The sequence below is a fragment of the Harpia harpyja genome, chromosome 2 (assembly GCF_026419915.1).
Source record: "Harpia harpyja isolate bHarHar1 chromosome 2, bHarHar1 primary haplotype, whole genome shotgun sequence".
Lineage (NCBI taxonomy): Eukaryota > Metazoa > Chordata > Aves > Accipitriformes > Accipitridae > Harpia > Harpia harpyja.
The window spans coordinates 90343067-90370728 of NC_068941.1; the positions used below are offsets into that span (position 1 = coordinate 90343067).

Below are 27662 nucleotides of genomic sequence, written 5' to 3' on the forward strand. Positions count from 1 at the left end.
ATATATTGGTCAATAATGGGCCACATAACAGCCCTGTGATAACACACCTGGTTACCAAATAAATCTAGAGTTTTAAATGTTTCCATGTCAGACAGTGAGCATGGAGGAGCACTGCTTATGCTCCCCACAGCATGTAAAGCACTTAACCTGTAGCTGGTACTGCCAACACCCACAAGTCAGGGAACATACACTATATTAAAATGTTAGTTAAGGGAAGAGAAGGCAGAAGGCGGCAAAAGCCGGGCTGAGGTGTGCCAGTCAGTCCTTCAGGTGGAAGCAGCAATACGTGGGCTGCCTCTGGTGTCCAAGACTTACAGTCAGTTGATGAAAAACTCTGTGCAGATGTGTTGGGAGCGATGCTGCACACAGCCTGCAGGTATCACAGTAACCGGCACCCAGCGCTGACTTGAAAACCCGACTGTGGTGAACTGGAACAGTAGAAAATCTCACAATTGAGCATAAAGCATAAAGCTGGGTTGCCAGCCTCCGTGCCTCCCTCGAGCAGCGGTGGGGCAGCAGTACCGCAATGCAAACTCTTTCCCCATGCTGTGGTCTGGCTCAGAAGCAATCAGTTTTGCTGCGTTTGCCTCCCATCCTCTGAGCAAGCTGGGGGCAGGCGAAGGGGAGCACATGCAATGAGCAAACATGCAACAGTACGATGGAGGCACAGCAGCAATGGGTGACAATGAACTGGGATGCACTGGAGGGCCTTTCATGCGGCCAGAAGACTTGGCAACACACAGATTAATTGTCAAAAAAGCACCACCTTTTTAGGTTTCACTCCACGCTGCATGAAGAGGGAATAAAAGGGTACAAAGTTAGAGCTCACATCATATCAACAGTGGTGATGAGAAGCGATCTGCTTTCTGTTCAAACATCGCAAGTTTCAGAGCTAGCTTTTCATGGAAGAGAACATGTCTCAATAAAGTCATTGGGCTGCAAAAATATGTACAATCAGAAAGGAAAATACATTCAGGTAAATTTAAACAAATGTAAGGTGGCTTAAGAGAGGAAAGCAGACAACAGAGCTTCTTTTCAACCCTCCGATTTACAAGCTTTACTCCAGTGTCATTGATCCACCTTCCATTCCTCCAGCACAAAACCATTTGAGATGCTAGGACATATTCAGAGGAAAATAAATTCACTTAATGGTAGCCATCAGCACTTGCAAAGAAGAGTTAACCAACATGCTTAGCTGACCGAAACCTGGAATCCCTGGGGAGGAGGGATCCCACCCCAAATCCAGCTCTCACAAATACCACTCACCTCCCACACTGACCCACCCTGGATCAGACACTGCAAAGGGAAGAAGATGCTGTACCCAACTTTTTTTTTTTTTTTTTTTTTTTTACATTTTTTGTGAGTGCATTTCTGCCACACCTCAGGTCACAAAGACCGCTCACAACTTACAGTAACATGATATTTTGCTTTTAAAATGCAATTCTTGATCACACCAAGGCAAAGCCCTGCATCAGCTGCTGCCCTAAAGATGATGTTTCACAGCAGCAGGGAGTTCATATAATCATGCTGGGAAGAAATCGCATTTCATCCAAAGTGTGCTGGAATTCTCCAGTTTCTTGCCACTCAGGGCCCCTCTACACGCAGGAAAGAAGCTCTTTTCCCCATTTTCGGAAGTCCCCATGCCACAGCCCAGTGGAGCAGAGGTAATGCCTTCTGACCACAGAAAACACACCTTTTGCAGCAGCATTAAGTACACATTCAAGATGGAAAACGCCCAAAATACTGCACGGCAGAGGTTTTACTCTCAGAAAACAGCAACTCTTCCTTAGACAAACTGTGACAATGGTCACCATGTAGTCAAGCCAACACACATATGGATAAGGCAAAAAAGGATTGAGAGGACCACAGCCACCTCTGGGCCTGGGGAGCTCGGCCACTTTTCAAGGGGCAGGAGATAGCCCTTCTTGGGGAGGGACAGTCTGCTGTCGCACTGCTGTGAAGTAACCTCCCCAGACTCTCACTGCTTGGACTACAAACTATTTCAGCAAACAACCTCAGCACCCTTTAATAGGTCTAGACAACAAATGACGCTGGAGAATGCTTGCACTAGAGCTCAGGCTTTGCACGAGGTAAAATTGTATCCCAGGTGTTCGTTTGCCTCCCATCACTGCAGCCTCTCTGGAAGGAGCAGGCTCGCTGCCTCTCGGAGGCACCGGCAGTGACTCCTCAAGGGGCAGCAGTTGCTTTTGTTCCCTTCTGCAGCGTGCCGTGATGCTGGCTTGAAGCCAGACTCTTCGGTGTTTGATCAGACTTGCATGCAGGAAACCAGGACCCTTCACGGTGTCAGCATGTAAAGGACTGAAGGACTGAAGTCCTGCAGGACTAACCCCAACCCGCTCTGCGGACCCTGCATTTGACAGGCAGCCAGCCTGCGAGCTGCATGTTCAACAGAGCAAAGATACCTGTTTGGGCTGAAATACTGGGCAAGTGGCTCAAACCACTTTTCCAGCACCTAATTTCCATGTTTCTGCGCAGCAGTTGCAGGAGCTCCTGGGAGGAGCTGTGTAATCCCAGCAGGGAAACAGCAAAGCCCGAATTCGCCTGTTTCTAACATGCAAGGCAGAAGACAAATCTGCATGTGCCCATCACAGTGGCATCGCTCAAGTTACCTTTGGGACCCTGTCCCACCACCAACAGTATTTGAAAGGCAGCAGGATGTTCATTTTGAACTCTAGCATTTTCCATAATGACAAACCAGAGCAAATGTCCCACAGCACAGCAGCGCATCAAGCAGCAGCATCCCCAGCCCAGAACAGCACGGAGCTCCATCTACCAAAACATCTTGCTTCCAGCAGTAGCCAGCATGAAATTCTCAACCTCTTATGCAGAAAAAAAAAAGTGATGCTTAAGGACAGAAGGTACATTAGCTATTTAATCTGGGGTTTCTTAAACCTTCTGGGTGCAAACCCTTTTGGCTCATCTCCTTTCTTGCAACCTCCTCAGAATGTGAGCAGCATAAAGAATTTAAAGAATGATTCCTATTTTAGCATCCTGATTTCATGAACACTAAGATTTTTTCCACTTCATAAATATTATACTTGTCTTTTCATTCAAATGTTCTGAAACAATATAAAAATTTGTCTTCCAATGCTTCATGACTCCATTTTGCAGCCTTTATTTTAAGGAAGGGTAGTCTGGTCTGACCTCCTTTACAAGGCGCACTGTTCGGTTTCACCTAGCAACTCGCACATTAATTCCAGTGTATAATTAAAACAGGAGACTAAATGTCATGCATCACGGGCAGAGAACACAAGGGGAAAAGATGCCGCCAGTGCCAGAGGCCCTGCAATGGAAAAGGCCAGTCAGACCAGATACGCCAGTAGGTAAGTCACGCCCCACTCAGCAGAAAAAGCACCCCCTGCAAAATTCTGCAAATCCCTTTAATATGACGAGGGGGATTTCTTCTCCACCCTCTACTCTGGCAGTCAGCTTGACTCAGAGTGCAGGCAAGGCACAACCTCCCAGGCATCTGAGCCCGATTAACCCCCGGAGCACCTCAAAGTGCTGGTCCATCACCCATTTCCAGGTGTGGCCAGATCCCGACACTGCACAGGCTGACCAGGATCCACACACGGCTCTGCATCAAGGTGGGGAAAAGTCTTCCCACTCCCGGTAATTACCTGAAACTTCAAGGCATGAGACTGGGCTCGCAAGCTGCCCTAATGCAGAACTGCAGGTGTCATGCAGATGAGAGGACAAGAAGGACAAGCCCCTTATCTCCAGATAAGCTATTTACTTTTTCACAGCTGCCAACACACAAGATGGACCAGTCTGTCCCTGAGAAACATCCAGCTTCTATCCCAAAGCACACACAAACCAAACTCACTGTGTTGCCCAGCACCACCACAGATTCCTCAGTAACCATATACATGCATGGCCATTTTTGTGGTTTTAATCTTAAGTACCTATTTAATTGTGCTTGTCTGGGGGTCAAAAGTATTTGAAGATAGGTACCTGCTCCAATTTTCTGTTCCTTAGGAAATACCCATCACATTCGGATACAACATGTACCCATTTATGCCTCAAGAGCCATTGAAATTCCTGGATAGTCAGAAGTATACATCGTTTCTCTGTAAGCCAAACATGTAAGCCAGACAAAGCTAATTTCAAATATCCTGAGGAATACGCTCTTCCTGCAGGCTGTAAGGGTCATTATTTAAAGAAACACAGCCAAGAGGCATGCAGGGCGTGAATGTTGCAATATTGATTGAACTTAGATAAAACGTGTAATACAGGAAACTGTGCTGGGGTTTTATTCCTCAGAAACTTACTGATTTCTGGTCATTAGCTGAAAATTACTTTTTATATGGCCTTGCTTCCCATGGGTTTCAGAAGAAATGCACTTCACCACGGGCATTTTTATTATAGAGCACTGAATTGAAAAGGGCTAACTAAGAGACAGGCTGGCAAAACTCTGTCCTTTCTGTATGTTTTGTGTATGTGTGTGTCTCCATGTGCTCTTCCTGCAGGGTTGAAAAATGGAGCTTTTACAGAGGTGATAAAAGTTAATGGTAAGTCAGTAAGAGTGGCATGTGCGAGTCTGCCTCTTCCCCTAATCACACACTGCAAAGGGAATTTGTTTCAGCAGCCTGCAGAGTCACGGGCTCAGCACTCACCAGTTTGCTGGCTTTGGCAGCATCCAGGGAATCTGTAAAGAAAAACAGAAACAGAACCATGAGCTTTGGCCCAAAGGACGCCTCTGGCCTGACCTGCATACTAAGTGTCTCTGCAGTCCAGGAAGCGTCAAGGCATAGTGAAAGGACCCTTTACGCGTGTTCTTAGGGAAGTGGGCATGAAGGAGAGACCAGCATAAACCAGGAAACGGTGGTACAATGGGGTACGGGTTTGGAGGAACAGGGACTCCCTTATTAGATCCGCTGGCACAGTTTGAGAAAGCCAAACATTCAGACACACGTGTCAGAACTAGGTCAGGCTACACTACTTTTCTTGAGTTAAATTACTGCAATTCAGAGAACCCCAAGCCATCTTCAGAGCACTCTCTCTGTTGGAAATGCACGGCAGTCTATTGGTCCATATGACCACATCGAATCAGCTGGATTCCAAATGAGAACCTAATGTGAGCATCAACAGAAATACAGGTCCAGAGACCATTTACTTCACACAGCAAAATAAAAGGTTTCCATCCCGGTCTGTATGCGGTCAAGAATCTGAACACGCATGAGGTCGATGTACAAGAGACCACTCGGAAAAAACCCCAAACTGACCAGCTGCAGCTCTGCTCCCTCTGCTCTCCACCTCAGCTCAGGGAACCTCCCCGAGCGGGGCACCCACAGCCCCAAGCCCACAGCCCTGACAGGGCTCGAGCTCAGCAGACTGGTCCTTCCCGCTTCTCAGAGCGCAAACCTCCTGCGGCACAGGTGGCCGCCAGGAACATCTACCGACAATTCGGCCGCTGGCCTTCCCCAGGTCGCTGAACTCGTGGGCTGCTGGCTGTTATGAGGTGCTCCCATTTTATCACCCTGACAGAGGGCTGATGGAGCACCCCATTACAGAGCCTGGCTGTTATGGCAGGATGGCAGGTGTCAGCAGCAGGCTAAACCCCAGTGCTCAAACAACTCCTGCCCCCCCCCCCCCAAATTCAGGATTTCTCCCTCATTCTCTGGATTATCGGTGTGCACAGTCGGACAGCACAGTGAGTGCCACGGACATGACTGTGGAGGAACCAGATTGCACAATCGTGGCTTGTGTGCATCAGAGACACAGGTAACCACTGCAGGTTTGGCTAAATTACATCCTTTGCTCCATTTCTGGATGTACGGGGGGGTCCACAAGCAGCTCACAGCCATGGGGGTTGCTTGCCCCCCTCCTCTCCCAGCTGCAATTCCACCAGGGTTTAATATTTCCAACGGTGACACTGATCACCCCAACAGCAAATGCTGCAGAAGCACCTCATAAAAAAACATAGGAGTCACCTCCACCGTGTACCTCACACCTCTGCTAGCCTGGGAGAGGAAGGTGCTGGATCTACGGGAAGAGCAATCTCTGCATCACCCACCGCAGTCAGACTGCAGCAGCCGGCGCTGCCGTTTCCATGGAAACTCCTGGCAAGCAGCCGCATCCCAGCGCCTGCTTCCCTACCAACGAGCATCGCGGCCAACACCGAGCCTGCATGTCTGGGCTCCCTTCTCCCGCCACGGGACCCCGAGGGGACTGGCCCCCCAAGATCTGGCCAGTGTCTACCTGCCATGCCCCTGCTGCCTGGCCCGACCCGGTGCTGCTCTGGCACAGCCCCTTCGCTCACCAGTTCAACCATCAAGCACTGACTGGAGCTCGTGTGTGCGTCCCACCCTCGCAAGCAATGCCCCCTCCCACAGCACGAGTGTCACTTGGTGGTACTCAAGGCCAGCCGCACTGCTGCCTGCAGACAGCAGTGGAAAATGCTGGTGACACCCATCTTGCAACCCTCAAACCTGAGCTAAACGCACCCATTTCTCCTCCTGCATGGCATTCACGGGCTCCTGCCCTGAAACAGGCTCTGAGCAGCAAGAAGCAGAGGAAGCAATGCTGATCTGCACACCAGGAGGGGTAACCTGAACTGCTTGTGCTTTACTCATTTCTCTATTTGAGTGGAAGAACCAACAGCTGGCGAAAAGGGGCCAGAGCATCACTGTAGAAGTTCAGTGAATGCTGCTGGGCAGCAACAACAAACCTCAGCATGTACTGAGAAAGGAGAGACAGTACTGAAAATACTACAGCGGTGTGCTGTGAGAAAGCAGCCGTACATCTCTGCATGCCGCAGTCACTGCTGGTTGCCCCAGACAAAGGTTTTAGAAGAACCAGAGACAACTCTGCAGCAAACAGTGTAGATTAGAGCCTTGGAAAGACTTCCAGATAATGAGGGGGTAGATGGCACAGGATTTAGAGATTCATCATACAGACACACACAGAGGTAGTGAAATTAAAAGGCAGCAACATTTGCTGAAGAGCCACACTAAACCCAGAGGTTTGGTTTGTTGCTTTTTCCAAGGCTACCCTGTCTCTATGTAGTTAACATATTTCTGGTCTCTACGTTCCTGTCTGCCGGCTCAAGGAAGCATCAGCTGCTACTGAATTCTCAGGACGTTAAGTGAGGGTCTAAAGAGCCCTTGTCTTTTCTCCCTAGCTCCTAATAACTGCAGGATGAGAAAAACAACAGCAGACTCCCAGCGCTGGAAGGCTTGTGGCTTTTGCACAGGTTCAGCACTCAAAGGGGCGATGTCCACCAACACACATCCAGAAAGCTCAGACCTACAGGAGCATCAGGGAAAAAAACACTTGCATGGCTCCACACAAGCTCCTTATCCTAAGTGAGTACAGAATTCTAACAAGGAAAACTGAATTTTCAGCTGGAAAGTCTGAATTGAGAAAGAGTGAAAAGACCATACAAACATTAAGAAATATTTTCATTGACTATTAATATCAAGTACATACAAAGAACAGGCTGAAGCTGCACATGAAAGGTTGGGCTTTCTTGCACTCTGGAAAAAAAACCCCAACACTCAGACTAATATACTAAGCAGAAAAGTTTCCATTTTTTTTGCATTTAATTCAGGGGTGGGGGTTTAAACTGGCTTCCTTTAAATGTTTCTCTGTTCAGCTGCACATGCTAATTGCAGGATCCAAAGCAGAGATGAATTAAAGTGGCTGGGCTGTACCAAACCCAAGCTCTCCGCAGTGGCAGTGAGCTGTTGGAGCCTGGAGCTCCCTGCAGGAGAAGGTGAAGGCAGAATGCCAAAGGACGTGAATGCCAATTCAAATTTCCCTTCCACTCATGGGACGGACAAAAATTAATGTCTTATGGGAACACCCCACTTCTCAGGGTAATCATCACCCCCTTCTGATGCCTTTGGACATGTTTTATACAGCTGAAGGGTAGATTTCGTTTTGCCAAGTAAAGAGGAATTTTAGTTTCTACTGGCCAGGAGAGGGGAAAAAACAACAACAAAAAAACGAACCCTATTCTGAGCCGTTAAGCATGTGTTCAACAAATGCTTCACACACCAGAAATCCCCAGCTTGGCACGCATTGCCGACAGAGCGTCCAGGACAGGAAGCTATCAGAGCTTTTTCCGCAAGCTGCTAGGATCCCTAAGTGTACCACTAAATAATTACTCAACAAAAACAGACCTCAAAGGGAGGCAAGCCTGTCAAAGTACCAAACAAAGCGAGCTATTACAGAGCCGCCTGACAAGGGAAAAAGTGGAAGGAACGCTGAACACGGAGCAGAAAGCATTCACTGCCAAAGAGGTGGGAATAAGGCACAGCCTGGAGGGGCTAGCGACCTGTAAGCTGCAATTTCACAGCACCAGAGCAGTTCAAGTCTTCCTTCCATGTGCCTACCCCTCCAGGAAGGATTTCCCACTTGCTTCCCACCAGACAGACCTTCATGGTAAGGACAGAACTGCCTGGAACAACTTTTGCATGCACTGCTTCCTTCTGTGATCCCCAGAGACTACGTAGGACCACGCAGAGAGGACTATGGGAGAGGTGGATGAGCTGGGGGGAGGTGAGTGTGTACCCAAACCAGGGACAGAGCCCTGGAATACATGCTATCGCCCCTCGGCAGCTGGTGCCCACCTCCCCAGCGTGTGGACCCCCGACGCCTGTTCGGGAGTGGAACCTTGTCTGGTCCAGACCAAGAGAGAGACAAGGTTTCAGGGCAAAATGGACCAGCCGTACCTCTTTTGGGGACTTTCAAGGAGACAGATTCTGGCGTTTCTGGGGATGTTGTATCAGCTCCATCTTCAAAGACCTGGATCTGGAAAAAGTATAACGACTATTATTACAAAAAAACAAACAAACAAACAAAATCCAGAATGTGGTCATTCACCTAGGCCATAAAAAAAAGTCAAAACTCAGGATTCGACAGCCCAGAACATCTTTAACAGTTCCATGATCACTTTACACAGAAATCAGTCATGAACCTTAGTCTGACAGTTATTCCAAGTTACTGACACTTGACAGAAAGCTCTTTTTTTGTCTTTTTGTGTTGTCTTAGCAAAAGTTGATTTAAAACTCTTCTTTCTCTTCATAAGGAAAACTGCTTTTCTCTAAAACAGAGCAACTTCAGTGATTCAGAATGCAACACTGCCAACAGAGGGGTTTTGGTTTGTTTGTTTTTTTTAATCTGAAAGCTGCCCAGCTCTCTAGGGAACCCTAGGAGGCACAGACAGGAGTACTTTCAGGTTTGAGCCCTGTTAAGCTATCTAAGGGTTGAAGGTTTAGGGTTTTCTCTTTGTTAACTATTTTTGGACACATTTTTGCTTGATAAATATAGAAAACAAGGCTGGAAAGGATTAGATCACTTCTTGAGAACCATCCCTTCATCTTAGAAGATCAACACTACCCAAGTTGTTCCTGACAGGTATTTGCCCTATCCATTCTGTGACAACCTTAAGCCTGGGAGTTCAGTTTAAAAATAAAAATAATCTGTAAACCTGTCAGTCACAGTTTCTATTTTGGGAAGATGCTCAAGTACCAGGAATGTATTCTTAAATTAAAAGCAGCAAGGAGACTGAGAAAAATTATGCCACAGAAATCATGACAACTGCACCAAGGCTGAGAATACTCAAACCACGGTTTTAAAAGTGAGGACAAAGCAAGTGCCCCTTGGATCCTGCTGGAAGTGGGTAGCTGACACAGCCAGGCGCACCCGATCTTCGGAGTGACTTGGCAATGCACAGATTTTCACGTTTCACTAAACACAGCAGCATGACAAAACCAGACCCAAGGACTATGGAAATGGCATCCCAGGGGATCTGCTGCACCAGGCCATGCACAGGAGTTTATTCAAAGCGAGGGTGGGATTTTGAGTGGTCTTAGGGTTCCCCACCAGGTACAACTCAGCTGGCCACACCAGACTTGCTGGGAGATGGGTAATGACAAGAAGGTGGCAGGAAGCAGAACAGGGCTTGCTTTTGGGTTAGACTGGAGAAGTGCAACAACATACCAGATGTGCTCCTGCAGCAGATTTAAGCTGATGAGCTCCTATGCCAAGCAGGAGCAGAAAAGGAGCTCCACTTGAGGTCAAAATCAAGGATAATGTTTCCACACACCATAAAAGAATACTCATGTTCAAAATTAGTAGCCCAAATACAAGTCCCAGGCAGGCAAAATGTTAAGGTTGCCAAAAGATAATGAGCAAACACTTCATTGGAAACGCCTGTCCATGTTGACACAGCTGCTCAAAAGAGTGCTCCAGCCCCCTGCTAACTGGAAAACAAGCAGGGAGGGGATGGTCAGAAGCAGAGAGGCAACAGCCCCTCCGTGGCACCCACCCTCCGCACAGCAAGCCAAAACACCCCCGGCTCTGTCCCGCAGCCCGAGGCAGCGAGTGCCTCCATCACGGCTCCGCTGAGCTCCAACCCCCCCGCAGCCGGCTTCCCTCCCCTCCAGCTGGCCGGGGTGCCGAGTAGGCTGCTCTCACGGGGATGGTGTGACACAGCTATGGGACGGCCACTCTGCCAGGAGACATTAACATCCCCAGAGCTACCACACTTAAGAGTCTCCACCATGAAACTCCCTACCACCTCTCAGCTAGAGATACCCACCCTGCTCCCCCGTGGGATGCTGCTTCAAGCACAGGCGCAACAGTGAGAAATGGTTTAGTGATTATTTCAGTTCTTTTGGCTCTCTACTTCCCTTAGAGCACGGCGAGGCGTTGCTGGGATGCACACCTCCCCTGCAGTGGGCAGTAACTCCAGTGGTCTGGAGCAGATGCATTGCATAGGTTCGATCCGTATGCTTGTTATATAGATAAAGCACAAAATCAAATCCCTGTGTGGGATCTACTTCGATGATTGCATGAAACAGAGAAAAAAAATTACCTAAAATCTTTGAAATTTCCCCACCAGTACATTTTTAAAGCTGAAACTCCACAATAAATTAACAGGCTAAGAATACTGCTAGGCTTTATTGATGCTGGTATTACTGGTGCTCATTTTTTGAGATATGTTTTTAAGTGGAGGGGAGAACAGAAAGTTACTTAATCTTGGAAATTCTTAAAAACACTTTACAAGTGTTTAACAAGATGTACTTCCATTGATGCAGGTGATCTGCTTCATAAGCAACGAGAAAAACATTTCTCATTTATAATTTTTTTTCCCCCTGAGAAAGATTATTTATTATTGACATTCAGTGTCTGACACCATGTGTAACCACAGGAAAGCCACCCACTATGCTGGGGAGACCTAGAAATGAAATATGGGAGGAAGCAGCAGACAGATTTAGAGCGGAGAGCACAAGCAGATCATTAACTGCGCTGAAAAGGAATCCTGCCGTTTTCCATTTATATCTTAAACCCAGTTCTTGAAAAATTAATGCCCAAATCGTAATGGTCACTTAGGTGACCGGCCGCCCACACCCTGGGCAGCTTCCTCCACCGCCTCTGCTGGGCTTCTGTTTTGGTGCAGGCTGACTCACCAGCTCACTAAGCCCTGGTGCTGGAAGCCCTCTGGGAAGCTGCGCTCTGCAATAAGAGCTTGAGAAAAAGGCTGGAGAGCACAGAGCCATGGCCCTGCGCCGATTCGGCAGCTGCTGCACGAGGCAGGTGGCAGGAATTGCTGCAATTTGCAATCCATGCTGGATAAGCTCCGCAAAGACTGCACTCCCCTGTGCTCATCAAGTTCACCTTTCCACACACATCATGGTTTCAGAGGGACGGTCAGTGCTACTGGCACTGGCGCATCTTCTCCGCACACACGCACACCAGGGATTTGCTCTTTTGCAGGGCAGAGACAAACTACTCACCATCACCATGGAAAAGCAGCTTATTTTTAAGCAAACTGTGCGCTGCTCAGCGGGGTACACGTGAGACAAAGACCCCAACCATTCCAAAACCAGAGCAAGAAAGGGGAAGCACGGCGAGGGGTGGCTGTCGGACCCTAGAACAAGCCTCAGCCCTCCTGCATACAGCTCCCTTGGGCCAGCTCCTGCAACCCAGCAGTTTTCAAGTCCCAGGAGAAGACACTACAGAGCACCCTTCAGTTTGACCCCCAAACACCCCAGTGCAAAGCCATACACAGGAACCTTTGCACCACCACCCTGCCGTTGCCAGCAGAAGAGATGGAAACTCCTCTGAAGGTCCCGGGCGAGCACAGCAACACTAACCTGCCCACGCCAGCACCATGGGACATAGGTGTACCACTGCACGTCACCAGACGTCCGATGGGTGCAGAGGGCCACACTATGCCTGGAGCACGGTAACTGCCCACGTATTTCCCCCTGGTCTGCCAGCACTGGGATTTCGTAAGTGCTTGATGGGTAGAGACCTGCCAACAGGCTGCCCTGTGTGATGAGCTCCTCTCCAGCCACCCGGTCTGAGCCCCACGCGTCCTGGTCCTGCAGACCAAAACTTTTAATTGTAAACTACTTATTTACTTTTCCAGCTGGCAGGCCAGGCTGAGCGACGGAGCAAGGAAGCCAGGTCCACGAGTCTCAGCAAAACAGCCAGCAGAGAACATTCACTTCTCATCAGTGAACCATTACCGCACCCTCTGACCACACGTGACCTGAAGGCCCTTCTGATGGCCAGGACAGAGGATGCTGGGATCCACCCCAGGACTTCTGCTCCTAAAATCCCTTATTTCGTGTTCAGCTTCCTCATTTGCCCACTGCCAACGTCCTGGAAGCAAGTCACCAGGTCTGGTGGGGCAGCAGGAGGGTCTGCGGAAGTGGGAAGGAGCTCTCTCGGCACTCTGCTGCCAAGATGCTACAGGGTGGAACTTAAACCAGTCATTTTGTGCCAGGGAAGGAGAAAAGGAGCTGAACGTCTCTCATTGTGACACCAGGCTTGGAGCACACCAACCTGTGGGACTCAAGAGCAGTGTCACTGTGCTGTGCTTGTGCTGTTTGAAGATTACACAGAGGAAATTAAAATGGAAGAGACTTGTTTGTACATAAACAAGCTCCTAGTTCCTACCTATGGTACATGAATAGCAAAAGCTCAACAACTAAACCCAAGTCACGCATTCTATATACCTTAAGGTAAACATTATTTAATTAAAATTCAGACTTTACTTCCAGGTAAACACCCAGATACCAGTCCCAAACTTCATCTGCTACAGATGATGCAGCCAGTAACTCTCTGAGGCAGCAGACAGTGGGCAGACTTTACTCTTCATTTTGGAGACAAAATAAAACCATTCCATGCTCTCTAGAATTCACCAAACTTCTTTCACCCAATTCACCTGAAAATATTTCACGATAACCCCATAAACTGGGCTAATTGAGACACACAATGAAATGTGCAGAGAAGCTGCGTGTCAGACTGGAACAAACCACAGCTCTGGCAGGAGCACAGCCTCTGGGCAAGGCTTCTGTCTGCGTTTGGAGCTGTTTTGTTCCCTCGCACGATGGAAGATGGAGAGTCCCAGAAACATCATGCTCTCTGGAAGCAAAGGAAACTTATTTTATCTCTCCCCACCTGGGTGCAAAGGGCTATTTTCCTCTATTTAAGCAAGCAACCCGTGAGCCACGTATACCCGAGACAAGCTCAGCAAGCATAGGGAAGCGTACCTGTGACTGCCGCACAAAGATGCCGTGGTTTTCTTCACAGGTGAAGTATTTCCTGCCCTGCACAGTCCCATCGTTCTTGCCCTTTGCTTCATCCAGGATGACACCAACCCACTTTCCCGTGGCAAACAGAGTGGCACCAACATAAGCCACGGTACCGCGGTGCCCTTTCCCAATGACTTCGACTCTGGAGCCCACCTTCAGGGGCTTGCTGCTTGCTTCCACACTCATCCTGGTGCCGGTGCTGGATGCCTGCAGACAGAGAGGAGATGCACAGCAAGTTAAACACAGCTAGTGCAGAGAGACAGACCCACAGTTCAGACATCAGTGTCTCATTCCTCTCCAGCACCCTTCACCCCGGGCTCTGCAGGGTCCCACACAGCCCGAGGGATTGGTCCCTGTTCACCTCCGCCACCCTTTCTTTTCGGGAGCCAGCAAAAGGTAACTCTTTCCATTAAGGCTGCCAAACGGGAATCACAAACAATGGCAAAACCACCATTAACTACTATTCTTCTTTTAATAGACATGCCAGGCTCACAAACCCAATTTATAAGTTTTTTTAATAAGCTTTGGGGGGGAAAAAAAAACCCAACTGTGAAGTAGCAGATGTTAGTGCAGTCACATTTGCCTTAACCTACACTTGCTCCATCCTTTTTTCGTTATGCCAGAAACTGCCGACAGCTTTCCAGCCTCTTGCATTACATGCTCAGAAACAGACAACCCATCTCTGATATAGTTTACTTTCCTACCCCTTCTTATTGTTGTGATTTAAGAGGACCTGATGGCCCACCACCAGCCACAGAGTTAGACCACCCGCCCACACCAGTTTCCCACTGTATTCCTGACACCCACTCTGCGCCAGGACTCTGGGGTGCCCATTGGTAACGGCGCTTCCTATCAGGATGCTGATAAGCAGAAAATACTGGTGGTAAATTCATTAGGCTTTCAAGGCATTATCATCGTAAATATTAATCCACACTTAAATTTCAGTGTGCATCATTAGATTTCAAGCTTGCCATCCCTGATACTTACCCCTCTGTTTAGAGAAAGTTAACTACACTGATCAATTCTTTTAGAGCATCGATAAGGTGATGGGTGTGAGGAACATGATTAAGGCACTTGAGACCCTCAGTCTTACTTAAATGGTAATTAAGTTTATAAGGGGGGCGGCCAGACAAGTAAGGCATTGGGATCCTCCCCCTGCCCCCAAAGCCGCCTCCTCTAAAATAAGCCCGAAATAAATGATGTTTATACTGTACTGCCATAGAGCTAAATTAACCATATGTTTTTAGTTGTTTAGAAGTCCCTCCCCAAATGTTAATGCCTTTAAAAGGCTACTGCTTTTAAATACAGTTAAGAAGGGAGAGGGATATTTGACTGCCTTGCTCAGCTCAAGTTCCATAGCTCAGTCCGACAGGGCAGCATTGTCCTTACAGCGGTCTCTAAAATGAAGCATGTTTGGCATTTACATCATCCCATTTGTCAGTAGTTCTGTTTATTGTGTAGAAAATATTTTGTTTTGATTGCTGCTGGGCTTGGCTTCAGTGAAAGAATATACTTTTTATTCAGATGAGAACAGAAGGCTGCTTTCACTCCCCCAAACCATGACACAGAAAACAGTTGAGGAAGGGCACTCTCAAGCTGATGGATGGGAAGACAAGTCTCAGCAGCAGCCAGACACCAAGTGGGGTTTTCAGCAGTTGCAGTGGCAGGGAGGCTTCAGCCTGTACAAAGATCCAAGGGTATTTTGAAAGCTTCTGGCTGGCACATGCAGAAACCCGAATCACCACTGCTAACAGACAAACCAACAAATTATTGCCTTCCTTTGCATACTGATGCGTTGGGTTTGAATACAGAATATACCCATCATGCTCAGGAGGTTTTGTGACTAAGAACTGTGATGCCAGTTTTCCACACAAAACTGAATTCCACTTTTCATCCAAATACAATTGGCAGAAATCAAAAAACACAAAATAATCTTTTAATAAAAACCAAAAATCAATCACCATTTTGTAGCAAACAAACAAAAACAAGACCTCAAATCTAAAACTTATGCCACATACTTAAATAAATGTCTACCAAAATATTGGATCGTTTCAGTTGTCAGAAGGACTAGCAACAATATTCTGCAAAATACTTGCAGCTGTAAAATCAACATGTCCCACTTGCTATAAAAAATGAGAGCAAAACTCTAAGAAAACAAGAAGCCAGAAAAAGCAAGATTCACCATTTGAATAGAAAGGTTCCTGCTCGGCGATTTTAAAACCAATCACTATCCATTTTATCCATCCTGGTTTATGTTTGCCAGTTTCCTGGCCAGTCTGGTGGCCGTGGGCAGCTGCAGCCCAGGTAAGATCTATACGTGTGTTAAACACCATGAGCTGGAAATTGAAGCAGCACCGCTGTGGGTAGCACCTGCCCGGAGTAGGGCACGGCTCCCCAGGGACACGCGCTGCCCCAGGGATAAGGGACCTTACGCTTGTACTAACAGTTAAATGATAGTGGAAAATCCATACCATGAGTGTTCACACACAAATTCAACATGTGTTGGCTAAGGTTAAAACACAGAATGTGCTTACAGAGGAAATAAGGAAGCAAGATTATAAACTGAAGGTATCGGACTTGTACCAGCACAGTGTTGTTTCTGGCCGATTTGATAAATAATGTACCTAGTTAACAGAAAGCAGGCAGGTTTACTGCTAATTCATAAGGTAAAAGTGTCACGCTGTCTTCCTGTGGCTAAGTTCAGCTCCAGTCCTGCAAACCCTTTTTCAAATCGTGGTATTTTGATTTTTGTTATTTTAAGGACGACACATCCCATCTTAGGCTCAGCTTGCACTGGTGACTTCCCAAATCACAAAACTGGGATGTGTCTCAGGTAAACTCCTGGAGATGCTCCCGGCCACCCTCTCGCAGCTGCACTGCCAGGAGAGGAGCACGGACGGTGAAGCAGGACAAAACCACGTGTGCCAGCAGCAGCACGCAGAGCAGACGCTCACGACCAAGGAGGCAGCCGGCAGCAGAACCGGCGGACAAAAGCCCAGGGACACGTTTCAGGAGGAGCAGAGCGCGACTTCCAGGAACCAGCCTCTCAGCTGCATTGAGTGGGACAAGACAAGAGGCTCAGAGCACAGAGATAACCCAGCCAGGCTTTCACCTTACAAGCGATTTCGTTTTTATTTTTCTATAGCATCAGTCTGTAGAGCGGTAGCAGATAAACTGGCCTCAAAAATCAACTACTTCACCGTTTCTGCTGCAGCAACATCATGTTTGGTGTTGTGGGCTGCACGTGGGCGTCTGGGGAACGCTTTCTGCAGAGCACTCGCATGGGAGCTGAGGGAGAGCTTGTCTTCCTCGCTTCCTTTCCAAAGAGTAATCCGAGTAAAAGTACATACTAACAGGAACCAAAACACCTAGATTTTTAAGCAATCAGATACAGGATACAGCATGGCTCCACATTACAGTTTTTCTGACAGCAAAGCCAATTTACGAGGCTCCTGACCTCCTTCTCCACAGCTTCTCACCCATTCTCCATCATGGATGACCAGCCTCCCCAGTGTGCTGCCCCAACCAATTTTAAAAACACCATCTCACGAGCAGGTTTCAATGTGGCTGCAGACAGACACCTGCAGACAGATGCCCACCACAAGGAAGGGACAGCCAGCAGAGCTGGAGGTGAGGAGTCTTGTAAGCCAGAATTGCCAGTTTGGGGCAATTACCGGTGGAGCCACAGCAGAAGAGCCCACCACCGGGCTCTCAGTGCCACTTTCCTCCTCACCAGCAGTCGCATAAATTCTCCAGGGAAGAAAAACTGGGACTTCACATGGAAAAAGAATTTCCTGATTTTTTTTAAACCACAAAACCTCTTCGGGGCCTGTTTTACAAATTATGAAGCAGAGATGCATAATAAAGCAAGCAGCACATCTTTGTTCCTTGCAAAACCATCTCCAGAGACCATCTCCTAAGAATTAGCAGCAGAGTCAAACGAATGAATCGCCCCATCAGCCTGTTTGGAAGTTCCACCACATTTCACTTGCAATATGCTCCAGCACCGATTTTCTGCCACAGTGACTCCTTTCCATGCAGTTGTTTAAAAGAAAAGACCTTTTCCCCGCATCAAACCGCCCTGAGATTGCAGCAAACCACCCAATTAGTGCAGCAGAAAAAAACTAACACCAGACTTTACTGAAAAGGAGAGTAAAACCATCATGCAGCTCGGCGCCTGGCAAGCCCTTCACACCCTAGCCGTCCTGGCACCAGAAAGCCTCTGCTCTGCAGTCAAGCAACTGGAAAAATCAAAATGCAGGTAAAAGCCTCCAGGATGTGCAATTTTCCTGACTATAAATAGATACCCAGTGCAGGATTCTTCTCTGTAGTGGTATGAAAGGGTAGACCAAAATAATTTACATTACCACAGCAAAACAGAAAATTATGCAAATTACTGTAAATCTGTTGAGTAGTCTGAAAAAATTGCCAACTCAGGTAGTATCCCCTTTTAAAGATTCATTTAAATGAGTTCTAGCATTTTCATTAGCAAATAAGACAGAGGGCTTCGTATTTCTTCTCTACGTACTCAGTCACACAGGCAAAGCATTTGAAGGTTACTTTTTACATGGTAAAACAACTGAAAATCCCCTAGCAGCCACAAAACCCCAATTTTCTCTCTGGAGGTGCCCACGGACAGCCAGGAGAAGGGTATTTTCTATATTTTATTTTGGGCACCTGTCCATCCCTCCCAGGCAACCCAGCCCCTGCTCGCCCTGGGGTGGTAGTGCCGTACCCCGGTGAGCGTGGCCACCCCGGTGCCCGCAGGTGAGCTCAGCCCTCCGGGTCATCTCTGCTGGCAGAGACCCGAGCTGGGTAGATAAATGGCTTTTGGTACGCACTGGCAGGTAATTTATGGCTGCAGCATTAGGTTCAGACTAAGCCTCCAAGTCATAAACATAAAATTTCTGGGGGTGTTGACCTAAAAAAATAAAAACACACATATATAGATAGCTGTCCCAGCTGCTGTGTTCCAGTAAATACCAAAAGGCACCTAGCTGCAATGAGCACGATGCGTCCAGTCCCGGACGAAGGACACTTTTTCCATTGTACTGCCTACTCCTGCAGTGTGTCCGCTGGCTTTGGCACATTGCTGTGTTTCTGTCCCAGGAACAACAGAACTTCACCCAAAGCTGCTGGTCAATAAAACCATGGAAATTCAGCCTTTGGCATCCGTTCCCATCTCTAATATTTGCACACTTCAGAAAGAGAGAACTGATGTCTGCAAAGCACTACTGAAACACTGCATCAGTCAAAAACAACTCCCAAACTAGCATTAGCTGCTTCTTAGCTCCTTTCCCTCACTTACCTCCTTCTTTCCCAGCAAAGCCCTGCCCAGACCAAAGAGAGCATCTCCCTGCAGACACTGCCCGTATCCCAATGGGGCAAGAGCATTTGTAAAGCAATGCTACGCTCTCACCTACCCAAGTGGGGCCAGCAGCAAAAAGGGCACAGTATGGACTTCACCAGGCCTGTAGAAGCCCGGCTGGGACCTCAGCTGCCCGGCAGTCCACGCACAACACCTCTGCTGCTAACAGTGCCCACGTTCACTGGATTTAAAGCCAGCGGTGCCGGCATCCGCAGTCCCACCGGCAGCGTGGACATGCTCCCTCGACCGAGCAGAGCAACAGCCGCCTGTGCTGAGCCCAGGGACGGGGCTGGAGAGGCTCGTGAAGAGACGGAGCCGACGGATCCATGTGCGTTTCCATACTCCAGGAAAGACGTGAGCATGCAACCCAAAACTCCACCCAAGTCCTGGCTGTCAGGCTTAGGGAGGGCTGCAGCCCCCTGCGCTCCACAAGCCACTGTCCACCTCCAGGTAATAGATTTATTTACCAATATTTCATCTCCAGATAATGGATTTCGTTAACAATAGCAACATCTCAAAGAAGTTTTGTCTTGGTTTGCCTCATGACTCCCCTCAGCCTATATGAACATGGGTCAGTCTCAGGGTTTATTTGTCACTCAGCTCATTAGTTAGATGTTATAATTAACACAGCAGCCAACAGTAACGTATGGGTATGCATCACCACAAGAAAGTAGTAAAACAAGTCATTAACATCTTTCTCACATGTCTGAGATCTCATTAGTGCTGAATGAGGAAAGTTAATACAATTAAATCTGCCAAAAGTAGATACCCATGTTTTCAGTCTCAAATATAAAATTATTATAATTTTGTAAATCTATCAAAAAAGGTTTCATTTTAAAAAACAGAAAGCTTATTAATTCCATGGTATGCTTGTGCTGTGTCCTCCCTTCCCAAGAAAGCCCGTAATTTGTAACATCAGAAAAAAAGCATTTTGGAATAACTTTTTCCAAACACACTTTGCTTACAACGTCTTGCCGAGGAACTTTTGGAGTAGTGTCCTGCCCTAACCCTATTCCCCAATTCCACTTCCTAAGTGGGACCTCACTATTCACAAAATGGAGAGGTTACAAATCACGCTTCAAAAGTCCAGAAGCTCCTTCTCCACTGGCACATTGTGATTTTTGGGAATCTAGAAGATAACTTCTACCAATACAAAACTCATCCCAAATAAAATGGCAACAATAAGACTGATTATAAAGGAAAATTCATAAGCTGCATATCCACCAGAGCAAGGATTTCCTAATGTAAGTTACTGCTCAGCCCCACTTGAGAAAAAAGAACAAAAAAATAAATTTGCCAAGAATAGTTAGAGAAGTTAAGGGCTGCCAGGCGTTTGAGAACAGAGCCCTACCTGTAAAATAAGGCACAATCATCACTGGGGAGAAGGAAATTCCTGGACAGGCACATGCAAGGCACACAGCCTGGCTTCTGCAAAGCCATGTGCACGCAACACATGGATCAGTGCAGCTCCCTGAAACTGTCTGTAGCAAACATCTGCTGGGTCAAACGTGCTTCCACCCCACAGAAAGCTCCCATTCTGCAAACAGACAACCAGTGTGAGCCCCTGGCTGGGCAGGGGGTTGATGGGGATCTGGAGGGTATGGGCAATGCACAGTACCTGCCTCTGATGTGCTCTTCCTCCTCCTCCTCCTCCTCCTCAGCAGGAGCCAGCAAGCTCCCCCAGGCAGCTGGGCAGCCCGAAGCGAGCGAGTGGCCCCTGCACAAGAGCACCTCGGCCTCCCACCTCCTACGAGCAGTTTTTACAATTTTTATGATCTTCTCCAAATAAATCAATCAATCAATCAGGGTGTAGAGCCCACGCTCACACATCCTTATGCGGTCAACTTGACGCAATGATGAAACATCTTTCCGTCACTCAGTGGTCACATAAAAGGCCCTTCTGCAGTAACAGAGGGAGTTCTGCTGGGTCAACGGGGTGGATGTGGTGCTAACTGGAAAAAAAAGGTCTGTTTCTCTACTTTACAACGCCTGTGAAGGTACGCAAGTATTCTGTACTCCCTGAACCTGCTGGGACACAGCACGAGGGGTAGAAAAGGACTTCAAGGGGCTCAGCAAGGTCCACTCCAGAGCTTTGCACCACGGCTTCAGCTTCCCAGGACCCACCAGAAACTGCACCATCCCAAGTTCATCCGCCTCTCAGCGGGAAGGACAGACTGCCGCCCATCTAGGAGCAGAGGGGTTCAGAACAGACACCATGGTGGGGTGACAGGTACGGTCACGGCCATTACAAAGGGAACAAATGGAACACTTGCCCCAACTCACATCAACACTGAAACACCTCCTACTCCTGGGAAGGGCTCTTTGCACGGCCACAGAGTTCAAGCAGAAAGGCCAAGCCTACCGAGTATAACGCCATCACAGCATGCTCCTACAAAACGTCCACAGACCCTTTACCCACAGGTCTTTTTTTAGGGCAGGATCTCAACCATCGTTCCACAAGATCATTAATGTCACACCAGGGCCTTCACCTGTTTCTCCCAGCACTGCTCGCTGCAGTTCAAACTGAGAAGCACCACGCTCCTCGGCACCAAAGCAGATCTCACACCAACTGCCCCACTCAGATAGCCCGTTCAATACACATGTGATTGCTGCAATATCCATTCTCAAATTCAGTAACTCTTTTTGAGCTTAACATCAAGCTATGCCTCTGAAGAGCACAGATAACACGGAGGTAGTGCCATACGTTCTACAAGTAAGTCTGGCCAATACAGAAACCTATCAAAACTTACATCCTGAAGGTCCATTTGTCAATCAGCAGTAATTTTAATAGAAATGTTTCCTGAATCCTTTACATTCAGGAAAGAAGGGAGAGCACAGAATAAGCCTCTAACATACTCATGCCCTTAAGACAAGGCGATGGCTCTCTAACTTTTGTTTCTAACCAGAAATAAGACAGTAGAACAAGTTGCACTTCTCCAAAGCAAGGATGACAGTTCACACCGTTCACCAACATCTCCATGTTCTTAAGGTCAGGAGCTTACCATGCTCTTCCCCCAGTGCCGGGGAGCACAGTTTGGTTAACACACAGGGCTTTGCTCTGACCAAAACTGTAAGCAGCAACTCTGACCCAGAGCTGCAAAGAGCCCGGTCAGCCATGGGTCCAGCTCCCCGGCCAGGGATTGCTGCTGTCCCTGCCTCAGGGCAACACACCAGGATCAACATTTTCTTTTTCTTGTGTTGCAGCTTGTCGTGACCCGCACTGCTGTCAGTATGTCGGACTGAAGCAAGGATCAAGCTGACTTCTCTGATGACTCTGTCTTGCCTCAGCTTTCCAGTGTTGTTGGACGAGCCAGGGTCTAACCTGCCTGGCTAAACCAGAGACTGGTATTCTCATGAAGAATCAAAACAACGCGATGACCACAATTTCAGATTTTAAGAGGAGAGAAACTGTCCAAGCTAGAAATAAGTGCATTCCCATCTACCTTCCCAGCCGGATGACCATGGACTGGGGACCCGATGGCCTTCCCGAGCAGAGATGGAAGGGTAGAACCAGGTCGGTGGTGGGCCAGGGAGGCTGGTGCCCACCTGCAGCTTTTCCTCTCAGCTGTGGTCACGATCCCTTGCCAGCTGCAGAGGAAGGAGGCAGGGGTGAGAGGTACAGCAAACTTGGGGACGGTCATCCTTGGGGACACCAGGGCACAACAGCCCGACATAGCAGCCGGTGACACAACCCAGAACTTCCTCGGGTCTCCAGACACAGTACAACATGCCGGCTCCTCACTGATCTCTTCCTAAGAGCCAGAGCGTGTCTCAAGAGCCACACGTCACACACCGCAGGGTCTGCCCTCGGCTCTGGCGGGCTCCGTCTCCAGGAAAACCGACAGACAGAACTTCAGGTGGGGCTGAGTTTTGGGAACTCCTCCCCTGCCACCAGTGACCAAAAGGTCATCTTCTGCCAGTGCCAAATGAACAAGGGAGGTATGAGCATCCTCTCCGGTCACACCAGCCTTTCCAGCAGGACACACCAGTGCTCTGGGTACCCAAATTCTGGGCACAGAGAGCAAGGTGGTGATACACCAATGGCAAATAAAGAGGACAGAGGAGCACAGAGCTGTAGGAAGATCCCACGGACGCCAGCGCACGGGAGGAGAGAAGGGGTACACACACAAGGCCAGAGAGTTACCCCCCGGGGCCACTCACCTGCTGACAGACTCTCCATTAGGCAGGAGCCCTCGGGAGATGTGTGCGAGCATCAGTGTGGACAATTCATAACAGCTCAGTCATCACTCCCATGCAGTGATGGTCTAAAGGGTGAATAAGCTGCTAAATTACATTAAATGAGAAATTAGTGTACTCTGATAGCAGAGGCAGCATTCTGTCACCCCACTCTCCCAAACCTACACCGTAGGGTATCAACGGCCAACTCGGGGTGCAGGGGAGGCAGTGGGGATTGGGCAGCCGGAGAAGCAACCAGGAACACTGACCCACCGGAGCAGCCATCACCACCCGCGCGGCACCAGGCCGGTCTGCGGCAGGACAGTCCCTAGGCAGGTGGCTTGGAGGAAGCCATCACGCTTGGAGAAGCACATTGCACAGCCCTGGAGGAGCTCCTCGTCCCACTCACTGGACAGGCAGGGACAGGGCTGGAGAAGAAACCTCCTCCAGGTGAGGAGCGAGCCACGTGGGCTGCGCTTCGACTGCCCCCCTGCTCCATTAATAGAAGACCTTGCTCCGCACAACTGCCTACCTGGTACCACTCAGAAATACGTTTTCCCATTTTTACCTCTGTTTAAAGTATTACACACATTTACAGACCATTTCCTCAGTTCTTTGAAGATACTGGTTATTAGTCACTGAAAAATGGATGCAATTCCAAGTGACTTGACTTGTGATTTGAGCATGATTTGGGTCACTACTGTGTTTCATCCAAGCATGACGGTTTCAGTGTTTTGCTCTATTATAGCGGATAACCCAAGGAATATTTATTGTATTCCTTCCAGAAGCCAGACTCACATCATTATGCCGGCACACAGGGACGCCTCCCTCTGTGCAGATATGACTAATTGAACCTCAAACTGTCATTCAAAGTACAGATCAAAAGTTTCAACCAAACCTTGAACACAGCAACCACCTCTGAAAAGCCCCCATGACAAGATTCATGACCACAGGTTAAAATGCTCTTAGCCTCAAATTCAAGACATGACCCAACACGGCTGGAATAAGGAAAGACTTGGAAAGAATTCTAGTTTCTGTTAAGTCTAGTTATTACCAGATAGTGTGTGATGCTGCCATACCGTCCCTATTGAAAGGAGGGGATTACCCCAGGATTAAGAGCAGACCCGTCAGCCGGTGACACGGTGGGGGTGGCTGCTGTCTCACCCAGCAAAAGCTGGAGCGGCACAGGTCTGCCACTGTCAGACTTGCAGATGAGCCAGCAAGGCGTCACCAGGATGAAGCCCCCACCGTGCAAACACCGCCATGGTACTGGATTCATTCTGCTCAAATCTGGGGAGCAAGAAATCAAATGCAGATGGTTCACGTGTTTCTGACGGCAATGACACTGGCCACAGCACTGGTGTATGACCACACGTCCCTATAACCCTCGTACAGACACTGCCAGGACAGCCGGTCGTTCCAGCCCAGCCGGAAGGTCTGGCGCAGCTTCGGTCCCCACGGTACTGATTTCAAAATGCAATTTGAGTAAAACGCAGATAAGCCTGCTCGCATCCAGGAGACACAGCTGCCATCCTGCCTGACCAAAATTCAATGCAGTTATCAGGACAGAACTGCCAAGACTCGGTTTGAAATTTCACCTCCTTCGCCCCACTCCCCCCCACTGAAAACAGCAACATTTAGCAAACACACAGCCTGGGAAGCTCAAGCAGTCTGCCTTCGTATGCCTGCAGACATCATTTCCCAGCCCAGGGGCGTGCTCTGCATCCCCATCCCCGCACAGAAACACACTTTGACCTGCACAGGGTGGATAAAGCAACTTTCCAGCCGCACGCTATCGCCGGCAGCCCCAAGCCTTTTTCTGAATGGCAGCTGCTCTGTTCAGCAGCCTGTGACTACGCAAGCAAATTGTTTCGGCCAGAGACCAAATCACACACGCACGCCCCACCGGCGACGGGCAGCTCTGGGCTCTGTGCTCTTGCACAACGCCCTTGCCTGGGCAGGCAGAGCAGTCACAGGTCACACTCCTCTACGGGGGTTTTTTCGGGCAGCCCCCGGGCTGGACACGAACCTGGTGTAAGGCAGGCGGTGGGAAGGGGTCTGCCCTCCCCGGCTTTGCCAAAGTGCAGCCCTCCCGCCCCTGCAACCGGCCCTGGAGTTACAAAGCACTCTGCCAAGTTGGCAAGCGCTGAGTAACAGAGACGCCGAAAACGCGCTGCCCGGTCCCCAAAACAGCAAGTGTCTGGGACACAATGTCACCACACTGGCGAGGAAGAACAAAACGACAAAGAAAGAAACTCCAAAGAAAGGCCTCGCTGTAGGGCCGGTGCCCGGCTCCGGTTCTGCTGCCCACCGCACAGCCCAGGGTTAACTGCAATACGGTAAAACCTGGAAATGATTTTCAGGCACTCGGAAGCTCAGTATCTCACCATGAACCTGGAAAATAAGCAAAGAGGAAGGAAAAACACGATGCAGAAAGGAAAACAACCCCAAATCTTTGTGATGAAAAGCCCTAGAAAGATTCTGTCATCACCGGAGGCTCAGCTGACGCCTCGTTGCATTATCAGTGATAATTAACAGCAAAAGCAGACTAACTTAAATCAAAAGGACACGGCCGCTAATATAATTCAGACTATTTATCCACCCACCGTACATCATAACAGATATTGTTAGTGATGAAGATATCAAATTCCAGAAACATGAAAGCACAGGAAACACAATCTAGATTTCAGTATAAAAATAGATATATTTTTCATTGCAACAGATAGCATTAAGATACATTACAATATTATCTAACAGCATAGCCGGGAGTTTGTAAATAAGTTTCCCTCCCCCCAACTTACCCGGCTGTATGTGTGTCTCTTGCTCTGGGCCATGCTGCCGCTGGCTTCTCTCTTTATTTTAAAGATTTATTATTTTTAGATAATGGTCTCAGTTCATGGCCAGCGGTAAGTCAGCAGAGGTTTTTCATGTTTCAGCCGATCTAACCATCGCTGTGTCCCCCCAGCGAGGCTCTGCTGGGTCGCACAGAAAGGGGAAAAAGCCCTTCTCTGGCAGAGGATTCTTTAATACAGGGATATACAAAAATCCAGCCCAGCTGATGGAGACTACTCTGCGCTAGTGCTGCTCCAGACTTGTCACCGGCGCTGCCAGCTCGCTGGGTCCTAACGCTACCCAGCTCCTGGTAGAGCCGCAGGAGGAAAGGCAACCGGCCTCGGCTCAGCCACGGTAAGGCCCCGGCACGGCCGCTGGCACAGCCACCGCTCGCCCACCCGCGCCGGGGCTCCGGGAAGGACAAAGCCTCCTCCTGCTTGTCCTGCTGTGCAGGCAGCACCTACTGCTGGGTGCTGGGCAGGGGCCACGCTAATTTCCTCCAGCCTGGAGCCGACCAAGACGCATCTGGACACCACCATAGGAGCGCTCGGCGTGCCTCCCATCCCCCTTGCCGATTGCCAAGGTTTGTCCCCATCAGCCATACCTTGCTCTTCCTGCCTGCCCTGACACCGCATCCCTCCATGGCAAAGTTTGAGGGAAAATAACACCATGATGCAGGTTCTCTCCCCAACACCCCCCAAGCCTCGTACGGCACCCCAGCACCGCTGGGTAAAGGTGTGCATGCAACCACAGCGCAGGCAGATGGGAGGCATGGAGACCAAACAGTTAATCGTGGGGCATTTTTTAAAATCAATAATTGTTCTTTCCCTGATTGATCTGAATAGATGTCTAATTGAAGTCATCAGCCCCTCTTCTCAGAGCTGTCTGCAGCATTAATTGCTGCCTGTGAAACGGCAAGCGAGGCTAACGGAGGGGCTTTGGCAAGCCACCATGCCCAGCCACCTCGTGCTACAGCTTCCTCCACAGCTGCAAGACACCAGCACCCACCAGCAGCCCGGGACCCTGCGCCCAGCCGTCCCCCCCCCACGACACCAACACATGCGGCCGTCTCCAAAACAGGGGTTGCACCATGAATTTTTATGACTGCATCCTATTTTAGCACCTGATTGCAGTGACCATAACAAAGGCAATGAACTACCTGAAGGGAAAAACCAATGTCATCAGGAAGTTTTTAAGAGGGTGAAGAGGAACCTGCTCGGAAAGTTCTTGATAGGTCAATATGGGGGCTGAATTTTTCGGAATCCTTGTATTAATGAACATATCCTCTGATCCTTGTTTCCTGCACTGCTGCAGATGACTCCTAACTATTCTATGAAAGGCAAGTAAGAAATGCAAGCTTCACATCAGCTATCTTGATGCCGGTACCTGCACTGAAACTTTGCTTTAGGAACCAGGCAGAAAAGTTTGAAAACCACAGATACACACCAAAAAGGCAGAGTATGGCACTGAACAGGGGGTGGCACATTCAGATAGAGGAAGACCAGAACATCTCACAGAATGAAGCAGGTGGTCTTCAAGGATACAGCAATCGCATTCAAAGGAATGAACTTTAAAAGACATACAACAGGGATGAACAACAAACTTAGCTAGAAACTAGGACTTTATCACAGGAACAACCAAGAACTCAACCAGAGCAACCCCAGACACTCACTGACCACCACAGCTACAAACTGCCCACAGTGAGCAAA

The 27662-nt window shown here is 48.7% G+C and overlaps 1 protein-coding gene across 8 annotated transcripts in view; it reads right to left on the reverse strand.

Annotated features, from left to right (window-relative positions):
- The window catches only part of DCTN1 (dynactin subunit 1), a 72854-nt gene extending 45876 nt beyond the window's left edge, over positions 1 to 26978 (reverse strand). For 5 of the 8 annotated variants that reach the window (XM_052780932.1, XM_052780931.1, XM_052780929.1 and 2 more), the window contains exons 1-3: positions 13536 to 13784; positions 8700 to 8778; positions 4638 to 4669 (exon numbers count right to left, since the gene is read on the reverse strand). In XM_052780932.1, coding sequence (XP_052636892.1) covers positions 4638 to 4669; positions 8700 to 8778; positions 13536 to 13763 — 339 coding nt within the window. In that variant the 5' untranslated portion in view covers positions 13764 to 13784. Of the gene's footprint in view, positions 1 to 766; positions 788 to 4637; positions 4670 to 8699; positions 8779 to 13535; positions 13785 to 25922 lie in introns of those variants that run through there. The other 3 variants (XM_052780930.1, XM_052780928.1, XM_052780936.1) reach the window with 2 other exon arrangements.
- Positions 26979 to 27662: the final 684 nt, after the last annotated feature.